At 35.3% G+C, this 12,343-nt stretch overlaps 1 protein-coding gene across 5 annotated transcripts in view; it reads left to right on the top strand.

Moving 5' to 3' along the window:
• LOC132142308 (dystrophin-like) overlaps window positions 1–12,343 on the top strand; it is a 121,337-nt gene that overhangs the window by 39,373 nt on the left and 69,621 nt on the right. For 4 of the 5 annotated variants that reach the window (XM_059552089.1, XM_059552090.1, XM_059552088.1 and 1 more), the window contains exons 1-2: window positions 11,459–11,568; window positions 12,152–12,307. In XM_059552089.1, the coding sequence (XP_059408072.1) occupies window positions 11,482–11,568; window positions 12,152–12,307 (243 nt within the window). In that variant the 5' untranslated portion in view covers window positions 11,459–11,481. Of the gene's footprint in view, window positions 1–170; window positions 351–563; window positions 737–2,008; window positions 2,133–2,433; window positions 2,522–2,877; window positions 3,120–7,146; window positions 7,328–7,931; window positions 8,078–10,090; window positions 10,304–11,454; window positions 11,569–12,151; window positions 12,308–12,343 lie in introns of those variants that run through there. The other variant, XM_059552094.1, reaches the window with a different exon arrangement.

A 12,343-nucleotide genomic window follows, 5' to 3' on the forward strand; every position in this document is an offset into this window, starting at 1 on the left:
TATAATGGAGGTCAATGGAAAATAAACTGTCTGGTTACCAATATTCTTCAAAATAAAGAGAAGAATGAAATGCATACATATTTTGAATGATATGAGAGGGAGTAAATGATGACAGAATTTAATTTTTAGAATTAATTTTACAGAACTGTCAGCTGATTTTTGTTCCTCAGATATTAAAAGCAGACCTGGAGTTGAAAAGGCAAACCATGGACAAGCTTTGCTCCCTCGTTCAAGATTTGCTGACCAACATTAAGAGCAAAGAGGCTGCTGGGAAACTAGAGGCTAAGCTGGAGAGGTTGGCTCAGCGCTGGGACAAATTGGTACAGTCGCTTCATCTCACCAGCACCAAGGTGGTTATGCTAATGCAATTCCATTTACTGTGTCTCATCTTTTCCGCAATACTGTTCCTTCTATTTCTATTTCTCTCAAAATTTGATATGGCCGTGCCATCACTCAGAATAAATAAAGCACTCTCACCGTATCTCACTCTCTCTCTTTATATGCACACAAGAATCAGACTTTTATGCATTTACACTTGCCTGTCTAACTTTTGTGCCTTTTAGTTTTCAACTATTGTCACCACATCCAAGTCGGAGCTCATGCATACAACCATGGCAACTGTCACCAAGGTGACCACGAACCAGAAAAAGATGGTGAAGCATACTAAGGAGGGTATGTCTACCCCTCCACCTCAGAAGAAGCGACAGATTGTAGCTGATTCAGAACTGCGGAAAAGGTGAGCTTACGTACCTCATTTTTTTCTCAGAGGTCACTAAATGTAGTAGACCCATTTATGACAACAAAGCTTTGCTTTTTTTTTTTAATGTGTTTAGTTTTTTTTTATTATTAATCACATTGACAGTTCAATATGTTTTATCTAGAATAACACAATTTCAAGATTGTAGAAATAGATTGTAAAATTGATTGTTAGAAAATAACATGGTAATCAGTTTTTTGATGTTTTTGCTTTAGAAGACAACATTAAACTTTTTTTCACCGTGTGGATGTATTTCCAACTAAAACATAAAGTTGTAAGGGAATATATTGAAGGGCTTGTCTATTTTTTTTTTTTAAATAGCCAATAAGATTTAATAACATCACAGCCATGAAGATGATTTGCTACCCTTTATCTGCAGGTAATAATTAGGGGATATTAGGCAAAGAGACATTCTCATTCTATAAAGTATTTAAGTGGACATAATGAATGAGTACATCATCAATTTATGCATTTTTTTCTCTGCAAAATTTAAATGTATATACATAAAGTGAAATTTGTTAAATTTTAGAAGCACAATAGCTAGTATATATATATATCAAATTTTAAAGAATCACATTTCATAACAATAAATATTATTTATCCATCTATCCGTCCATTTTCCAAACCACTTGTCCTGCGTTGTGGAATAAACATATAACATTTTGAAATTTTGAATTTGATGCAATACATTAAGTAATAATTTTATAGGACTAGTTTTAAGGCTTAATAAAAGCTAAAATAGTCAAACTTTCAAACAGATCTTACTGCATGTTTATTGACATAAATAGTGTTTTTAAAGCATTATTTGCACAATGCAATCTATTGAGTATGAACATTTTGTAATATGAATAAGGCATGCCTAATTCTTGACAACAAATGGTCACCACTTTTTCGCGTTCATTTATCTACAAAATATGATGAAGGCAGGTTCTCTGAAAACAAGCCTTTTTTTATTCATTACTTCTCAAGGGAATTTATGTTTTGTTAAGCTTTTTACATATTTTTGCTAAAAATGGGACTGAGATACTGATCAGGAATGTGATGTTTTTTTTTCCGTCTAAATAAACTCTTTTACTTTTTGACTGCATGAGTTAAACTGCACTTTTGAGTTTAGAAATGATAGTGATACACAAAGCCTGCAGTGAGGGGAAAATGCTAATCAATGCCTAAGTCCCAACAATATTCAAATGACTAACAAACAAACAAGAATAACTAATTTGTTTTGCTGTTTTCTCATCAATTTCCCTGCAGATTTGATGTGGACTTCACTGAAATTCACAGTTTTATGACCCGGTCAGAGGCTGTTTTGCAAAATCCAGAGTTCTCAATCTCCCGTAAGGAGGGCAGTGTGGCAGAACTCTACGAGAAAGTGCTGGTAGGGCTACATTAGCATGTTCTGTAGTGATTCACCTGTTTCATTCAACAACTGAATGTGTAGTGAAAATATATCAGACTGCAAAGTGTATTATATTACATTAGAAAGTAGAAATATAATGTTTTAATTACACAGTATTTCCAATAGATCTTATATATATTAGAAATATAATATATTTAAATTATGTAAAGTGTAATAGTTATATATTAAAGTGTATGTAATTAATCAAACACGTAATGCAGTACCTATAAAAATTTTCATTGGTGTTTACTATATGATTTTTCTTTTTACCATATTTAAGGCGATTGACAGGGAAAAATCTGAAAAGTTCAGGAAGTTACAAGAAGCCACTCGTTCAGCCCAGGCTTTGGTGGATCAACTCACTAGCGGTGAATAAATTTGAAGTGATTATTTTCATATGCATGTTAATTTCAGTTCAAATGTCTTGTTAACACCCCTTGATTTTTAATCAGTCTTGCATAATTCAAAACTCGCTCTTGTTGTTTTGTGAAAAAACACACAAATACCCCCATCTTATTTGGAACATAATAATCAGCATTTTGCTGCTAATAAGTAATAAAATCCTGCATAATGTCAGCTTTATTAATAATGGATAGAGATGTGCATCGGTGGGACGTTTCCCAGCTATTTTGAAAGTCTAAAGCCTTTGCCAGCTTAATTGCCTCAGCAAATGCTGTTTCAATATGCATGAGTCTCATTTGTCTTAATGGATCTTTCACTAAAGATGGTCAGAATTCCGAGGACATCCAGCAAGCAGCTCAGCAGTTACGTGCTCGATGGGTCGACTTCTGCGCTCTTCTGGCCGAAAGGCTGGCGTGGTTGGCCTACCAGACCAAAGTCCTGGCCTTCTACAGTCTCTTCCAGCAACTTGAGCAAGCTGTGGCGGCTGCCGAGAACTGGCTCAAGGTGCAGTCGCCGCCCGCATGTGAGCCGGAGCCTCTGAGGATTCAGCTGGAGCGTTGCAGGGTAACCACCAGTGTCTGTCCTCGTGCATGGGGTCTTGTTCTTTTGTAGATTTGTGTTTCAGTGTGTGTCTGTTCTGTGTCCATATACAGGGCAAAGTCTGTGTCTGGCCAGGTAATAATGCCCTTTACCCACATTGGATGCATTCATGCAGGACATTATATCATGTCCGATAAGACAAATAACCTTAATTTTTATTTCTTGATCTTTTGAGATAAAAGAGCTTGATTTACTTGGAAAACATACTGTAACTTTCAGAACTTCCTCCACAATTCTGTCTGCATGTCCTTCCAAAGGTTCACAAAATTAGAAATGAACAGCTGGTTATTTTTATTTTTTATTTTTAACAAGGTCTCTGAAGTTTAGATTGGCATTAGAAAAATAACATAAAAATAATAATAATAGTAAAACTAATTTTTGTTATGACCCCCATTTAAAGGATGGTTCACCCAAAAATAAAAATGTTGAAAAAGTACTCTTCAAATTTACTTGGAGGAGATATTTAACATTATATCACTTGCTCACCAATGAATCCTCTGTAGTGAATGGGTGCCGTCAGAATGAGAGACCACACGGCTGGAAAAACATCACAATAATCCACAAGTAATCCACACAACTCCTGTTCAGCAGTTAACATCTTGTGAGTTTAAAAACGTTGCATGTTTGTAAGAAACAAATCTATCATTAACTCTTTGTAACTTTAAACTGTCACTTTTGGACAAAATACATAGTCCATAATCCATAATAATGCTTCCTCCAGTCAAAAAGTGCATCTCCCGTTGTCCTGTTTTGGACCATTTTCACTTGTAACCTGTGCTTGATCTGTGCATATCTCTCTTCTGATTCAGACAAGGTGTCTTTTTGGTAGAGGCAATATTATGGATAGAGAGCAACGGTTTGTTAATAACTGTTTTTTTTTTTCTTACAAACACATAGCTTTTCACTTCAGAAGACATCAACTGATGGTTTGGAGTTGTGTGGATTACTTGTGGATTATTGTGATGTTTTAATCAGCTGTTTGGACTCTCATTCTGACGGCACCCATTGACTGCAGAGGATCCATTGGTGAGCAAGTGATGTAAAGCTAGATTTCTCCAATTCATTTTTTTTAAATGTATTTTTTTAGTGATATATTTTCTAATACAGTTGTCCCTTTACTTTTTGCTTTACGTTTTGACAGGTCTATAAAACAGTATTTAATAATTCCATCTTTCATGTCAAAAGATCAAGGAAAATCCATTTCTCATTAAACGACCCCTTTTACGGGGACTCTGGCAGGCCTGGCTGGTGAATTTTAAATGCAGTTAGATTTTTATGTAATTTAGCTATGATGTCGGTACTTATACTGGATGATTTAATTGAAAAAGGAGCACATTTCCACTGTCTGGTGGATGTGGAATATGTTCAGTGGGGTAGACGTGGCCTGTTAGATTAATGAATATGATTTGACAGACAGAGAGACAAGTTGTGTGATTAAAAAAGTTTTTAGTGATCAAGGCTCTGCAGGTTTAAAGTCTCTCTTTGTTCATCTGTTCTTACCTCTTTCATCCTTGAGTATATCTGTACCTGGCAGCTTCCTATACGAGTCTTTCTTGCTTCTGTCTCTTTACCAGATCCCTGTTTCTGTAATATGTCTTTCAGAAGAGACATGTCTCCCTAAAGACCTTGAGTCTCTGTGATAATTTCATCATTTGATGTGATTAACCCATTCCTTATCTTACTGTGCCCCAGGTTTACTCATCTGATATTTCACGCACACACACACACACACACACACACACACACACACACACACTCACACTCACACTCACACACACACACACACACACACACACACACATAGAGATTGTAATCCTCCACATGCATACAGCATAAATATATTAATGAATTAGTTATGAATTTAAAAAAAAAAAACATCAATCTATATCAATATTTGCAGAGAAAAGAGTAATCATAATTAGGGATGGGCAAGTAATTATCGCATTAATTGATTAACGCTGACAATTATTTTATAGTGTGTTAATGCAGTTTTTTATTATTATGAAAGTCCGTTGCTCACTGTCTCTGAATACACATACAGAAAAATCATGGGTCACAGGAGGGGATGCTCACATTCACAAACCAATGTCCACTGTTATTTTTAACAGAAAAGAATGCAACAAGCTCTTAATCATGACTTTATAAGTTGGAAATAGGATGTTTCCAATAGCATTTGAAGACAGTAGAGAAGCGCTCTCGCTTAACATAGTGGAGTGAATCGTTTTGTTAACTTTGTGGTTATTATTTTGAGCCGTATGCTACGTGGTAACTTTGCCACTCAGAAATATTCACGTATCAGAAAATCTGCACTCCAGCGCGTTTACTGCTCACGCTCACTGATCTATGTATAACTGAACCACGCTCTTGCCCACCTCTTCCAACCAAGCCAGGATGCTAAATGGAACGATCACACTAGTCAAACAAAACAGGCTTTGAGGATCAATGCACTCCGGCATGGTTAAGATTGCCTAGTGTGAGTATACCCTAATTATTCTCTCGCATCCCGCACACACGAGTCTCTACCTGCCCATCAAGTGTTGTCCCGCATCGCACTCTACTGCGATGGGTCCCGCGATCGTGCAGGTCTCTAACAGGAAGGTGACTGTTATAATGTTATGATCGAGGCTTTGGACTCTGAGCGTAACTTGTTTTTATATATAAAACTATAAAATATTTTCTATAAAAACGTTAATGTCCTGGCAGTGAAAAATGGCTTGTTTTATATTTAATTTAATTACATCAATGTTATAAGTTGAGTTATACGTTTAGGCTACCATAAATATTTGAATAACTGCTACTATGTAAACGGAACACTGCTGTAAAAAAAAAAAACATTATTTGTTTAAAGTGTTTGCAAACCAAATGTTTTTAAACTTTTGTTCATATAGCAGTAGGCCCACTTTTAAATGAAAAAAAGTGCACAATACACTACTTTTGAATGCGTTATTAGTTTTGTGCATAAGATTGCTATTATTCGATTTAAAAAAAATGTAATCATTGCCCAGCACTAATTATAATATAATATAAGACAATACATACATATATTGTCATGTGTATGTTCCATGTTTTGAGTTCCTGTATGTCCTTATTTGGTCCTTCCTGTTCCTTAGTTAGGTTGCTCCTTGATTTGATTCCAGGTGTTCCTCGTTCCTCCCCTTATCTAGTCATGACTTTAAATAGTGTTCTCTGTTTCTAGTTCTATGTCTGGTATTGTTTATGTCATCCCCATGTGCTACATGTGATTCCCTACTATATGTCGATTAAACTAATTGGATTTGAACTCCTGGTCTCCTTATTCCTTGCTCCATGTTCCTGCGCTGTAGCAGCCCCGTGACATATATATATATATATATATATATATATATATATATATATATATATATATATATATATATATATATACATATACAAACACACACACTGTGGGTATGTGCATATATATTTTTTCTCTGCAAATGTGGATATATACAGTACAACAAATCAAAAAAGTTTTGTTATTTTATGTTCACTTAACTGAGAATTTCAAATGGCAGCAGACAGTAATAATGATATCTGGATAAGTTACAACGTTACTATTTTTATTGGATCAATAAAAATTTATTTTTATTACAGCTATTTTATTGGCAATTGGAATTTTGTATACAGCATATCATAAATAAGCTCTATATAGCTCTTTATTTAGGACAGAAGGTGCAATGAAAGAGTTTGGAAAGTAAACTCAAAGCTAAAGATGGGATTTTATGAAGTTTTTATTGAATTTGTGAAGTCTGTAAAAACATTTGCCTCGCAACAAAACAATTTTTGTTGTATTTAAAACAGTATAGACATTTTGAAGGTTTGAAGTTAGGTTATAAGTGCTAAATATTCAAGTTTATTCCCACTCCAGGTGACAAGGTGGACAGCCAAAGGATGAGGCCATGTTCCTGATAGTATTTGTGCTATTTTGTGACTTAGCTTGAAACATTACCCAATTCTTTATTACCTTTCACAGGATGAGATTGCCCGCCTCTCCGTTCTCCAACCACAAGTGGACAAGCTGCATGAGCAACTTCAGGAGCTGCAGCAGAAAGAAGAGACGCCTGTTCTCTTTGATGCTGACATCTCTGCCTTCCAAGAGCACTACCAGCATGTCCTCGAGGACCTAAGGGCCAGGGAAAGACAGCTTGTCCTGGGTGAGGGATGTCTAGCGCTATGCTATTTGGGTTAACTTTGAGGGAGTTAAAAAGTGGATCACTCACATACTGTACAGTGACAGCACTTGTACATAGGATTCAGACTTCAGTGTGGTCTAGTTTGATCACGGTAGCCTCTGAGCTGGCAGCATTCTCATAAATCTTTCAAATCAACGAGCATCTCTCTCCTATTATGCTGCGCAAGTGTCTGAAACTTTCATGGCCTTGTTCTAATTTTTAAGTACTCTTGCCTGAAAGGAAATTTTTGTCTAATGAGTTTCCAAACAATCTTAAAACCTAATCTACACAAACACCAATGTGTATGCACCATATTTTCCTTTTTTCTATCCTGTTTGTGTTGGAAAATCATCAGAATTATGTGATTGAAAATGGAGCTGACGGTAATTCACTATGAATAGTAGCTGAAACATTATTTAATACTTATAAATTGTGATTAATGATGAATTAATCAATAATTGTAATTAAAAAGTAACATTGATTCGCTAGTAGAGTATTTGTGAAAACAAACAGGGAGTAGGGCATTTGTTGAGCTTTGTGAATGATGGACATGTGTTCAGACATCTTTTCTTTTCTCTCCCATTAGTCCAGTCTAGTCTTCCACCAGCACGTTATAAGGATGTGATGGCAGAGCTGCTGGCCTGGCTGCAGCAGTGTGAGAATAAACTAGCCATCCCCTCCACAGCAGTGACTGAGTACCCTGTCATGGAGCAGAGGCTCAAAGACGTCAAGGTATGGGACTTTAAAGGGACTATATGTAGAATTCAGAAATCCTTATTAGCAAAACCATTAAGTAAACTGCAGCCAGCAACTTATTGCTTGTGCTCGCACAACATACAAGAGACTGGATGCAATTCATGGCCCTCATATACTCACAGAAATTTTTTTTATTTTATTTGCTGAGACGTAAAAAGAAGTTGGAAATACCTTTGCAGAAATACTGTTAACAAACAGCCAGACACTGTCCACAGCAACATTTAGTTTAATATGTAAATATGTGCTGCACACTCTCCTAGGACAACATAGGAATATGGGGGAAGGTCTAATTTTTAAAGTTTTTATATAAGCTGTTCACACCTTGGCAACAAAAAAAGTAACTCACACATGAAAATTCTTATATGCAGCCCCTTTAACATATTGACCAAAAAGCTTCAAAGTTATTTTAAAAGCTTTATATAGTTTTATATAGTGGTACAAAACAAATTGTCACCTTGGAATTATAGGGTTCTGTCTGCATTCTGAGCAGGTTCGAGATATTGAGCTTCAACGTTTTTGCATTCCTTTTTCGCTTGTTAAGCCTGACGTCATGTAGCACGCTTCCATGTCCAAGCACTCTATCAGTTACCACGAGAAAAAAACAAAAGGTGCTAATATAAACTCACAATGTGATAGAATACTTGCGAAAAAGTTATAATATTAACCTTTAACTCCATACCGAAGTCCCAGATAGCCAGACAATGAAAATATAAATAAAAAAGATATATATAAAAATTATTTGTGTTTGGGACGCTGTGAGCACGGAGACTGTAGTGTACACCGTAACTTTGAAAGCGTTTAGCTTAAATGATTAATATGAATAAACAGTGCTCATAAACGGCTGCTGAGGTCGTATTCTAAAGTGAAGCGAGTTGAGCCTTGGACCCGGAAACAGCGCTTCTTACGTCATCAACAACAGAATAGTGATATGGAGAACAAGTCTCTCTCATACATCACTCCCAAAATGTACGCAACCTAAATAAAACATCACATAATGTGAATAAGTTGTCACACTCAATTTTGTATAATTTTGTGCAATTTTATATAATTTCAAACCGATTTCCTTTTTGAAGGAAAATAATACTTTTATTTAGCATGTAATGCGTCCTATCAAATCGTCCTTTCTATTAATTAAAGAACCTTGGGGGAAATGTATCAACGTTTTCAAATATTAAGCAGCACAACTGTTTTCAACATTGATAATAAGAAATCAGCAATATTGGCATAATTTCTGAAGGATCATGTGACACTGAAGACTGGAATGGTGGCTTGTAAAAATCAGCTTTGCCACAGAAGGAATAAATTACAGTTTAAAATAGAAAACACTTATTTTAAATTGTAATAATATTTCACAATATTACTGTTTTTATTGTATTCCCGATCAAATAAATGCATATTTGGTGATCATAATAAAAAAATGTAAAAATATTAGCGACCCCAAATATTTAAATAGTAATGTTCACATCTACACATTTTTATTTTTTGAGTAAAATTGTGCAAATTCTGCAGAATTGTGCTAAATTCATTGAAACGAATAGATTTATTGTCAAATATGTTTACATTAATGGTGAATGTGTTAAATAGGGCTGAATCTTAAATAGCATTATTAAACAGTGTAAGACTCCAATTGTGATTCTGCACATTAAACTGGGAAAGTAGAAAGTATTTTAAAATTCAAACAATTGTACACTCAACCATTAACTGTAGGATTGAAATCAATAAAATTCATTAGAAATCAATGTTGCTTTAGTTTCTAACAGATGGATATGATTTGGTAATTAAGTAAATTATCTCACTTGATAGGTTATTTATTATTAATATCCAACAAGTTTACCAAAAGACCAGATTTACTATAGTAGATAATGAGGAACATTTGATTTGTTATTAAAAAAACAACATCTGTTAATATTGGTTGCTTTATCTTATTCTATTATTAGTATTTATTGTTACTTTTTATGCACATTGAATGAGTGGCAAAATATTTTTCAGGCAATTCAAGCAGCACAGAAGGAGCATCAGGGTGATGTGGATGACCTAAATAAAATGGCTGAGCAGGTATTCCAGAAAGCGCCACCAGAGATCTGTCAGAAGTACCGGACCGAGCTGGACAACGTGATGGTGCGCTGGAGGCGTGTGTCTGAGCAGCTGGAGGAGAACATCCAGAAGCTGCAGGATCACATGACCAAATTACAACAGTTCCAGGCACGTGCTGAAACAATATTCTGATGAGGCTTTTCCTCAAATCACACTGGCTCTAGTTTCTCTGTAGCAGACACACTTCACCTACACAACGCCTGGGTGCTTTCCAAGAAAAATGCACCTGAATACAAGCACACGAAAATGTTGGCTGTGGCTCAACAACTCAAAGAGCTTTTGAGGTTTTGAACTACATCCTTCAGAGAAGAGAAGTTGAATTGCTTAAAGGTTGTTGTTTTATATCTCAGGTGATGATTCTTGGTTCAATAGGAACTAAGCTCAATCAACAAGGATTTGTAACATGTATAACTTGTAACTTGTTTTCTTTAAAAAGAGCATAAATCAAAGTTACATTGAGGCACTTAAAATGGAAGTGACTGAGAACATTTATTTGGAGGATTTTAAAAGCATACATAAAAAGCTTGTAATTTTATAAAACATTTCACATTCATTGTTATATTAAAACATGTATTGTTTGACCTGTAAAGTTGTTCTCATCACTTTAAAGGTCATTCAAAGGTATTTAACGTGGTTATAATGTAACTAAACAGAAAGGTTAATCTTTTTTCTTTTCTTTTTTTTTTACTAACATCATGCTAACACACACAATGTGTATACCTTGTGGTGATACAGTATTTTAATGTTTGCAGATTCAATTTACAGGTCCCATTCACTTCTTCTTCTTCTTCTTTATCAACAATATGCCACAAGTACTGTTAATTAAGCTTAACTTGTTTTAGAATATTACTTAAATGGAGTTAAATAAAATAAATTAAAAATAAAATAGTTAAATTCCCATAGGTTCTGTATCATAAAATACATACCAGATGTTTTTTTTTTTTTTTAAGTTGATGATAGCCTAAACATTTTTAGAAAAATACTAAATTGCATAAAACTAGCACATCTCCCTACTTCAGTATGATTATTTAGTATGATTATACTGTTGTTTATCAAAATACCACATATACTATGGTTAGTAATAAGAAATATTTCATGAGGAATATGTGTAATGTGTAATTATTTCTAAAATAATAAAGAGGAATATTTGTAGTTTTATTTAAAAAAAAAATTATTAAACTTTTCTTAAATTAATATGGGCTGTGAAGCAGAAAATTTGACTGCATCTTCTGATAAAGTATAATTTCATCCAATGGTAGAATGACGCAAAGACTCTGCAGAAGTGGATGGCAGAGGTCGATGTTTTCCTGAACGAGGAATGGCCAGCTCTGGGAGATGCAGAAGCTTTGGAGAAACAGTTGGAACAGTGCACGGTGAGAACAGTCGTTATTGATTTAGCCATAAAAACTAAGTTTGTGTTCCAAGCTAGAATAGAGCTCTTGATGCTGTACTGATCTAGAGCAAGGTGTGCTAAAATAACAACCGTGGTCCAGAAACCATTGTGTTTCACAAACATTGCCCAAAAATTTAAATTCAGAAGATAGTGCTTTTTTATGCACAGACAAAGCGTAACCTAAATTAAAGTATTGGTCTGGAAGAAGAAGAGCTGTTTCTCATTAAGATGAAATCTGCATAAATATGTTGGGAGACCTGCTAATATAGCCGCAGCAGTGGTTGAATAAGCCGTAAACCCACAGGGACCTGACTCAGTAAAGACCCCGCCTTCTCTTTTCAGGCAATGGCAGCAAATTATTTTTCATTTTGAAAACTGCAGCTTAACATGAAATGACATTTTTCTAATGGTATCGAAGTCTTTTTGTGCCCCATGGTGAGTTAGCTGCAATAATGGCGATAGCTTTGCTTCTATCTAGTAGAATTGGGTCAATGCATTGGCATGACCTGGTTTTCAGGATGGCCAGGACCATCTATTTCAAACATTCTCCTTTGATTTGCCAGGCTCTGGTGAACGACATCCACACTGTCCAGCCAAGTCTGAACGGCATCAATGAGGTGGGACTGGCCTTGAAGAGAGACGCTGAGGCACCGTTTGCCATCAGAATACAGAAGATGCTTGATGAGCTCAATGCTCAGTGGGAGCTCATTTGCAAACAGGTAATTAATGGGCCACTTGGGCTTATGGAGCATAAT

This window comes from Carassius carassius, chromosome 6 (assembly GCF_963082965.1).
Source record: "Carassius carassius chromosome 6, fCarCar2.1, whole genome shotgun sequence".
Classification (NCBI taxonomy): domain Eukaryota; kingdom Metazoa; phylum Chordata; class Actinopteri; order Cypriniformes; family Cyprinidae; genus Carassius; species Carassius carassius.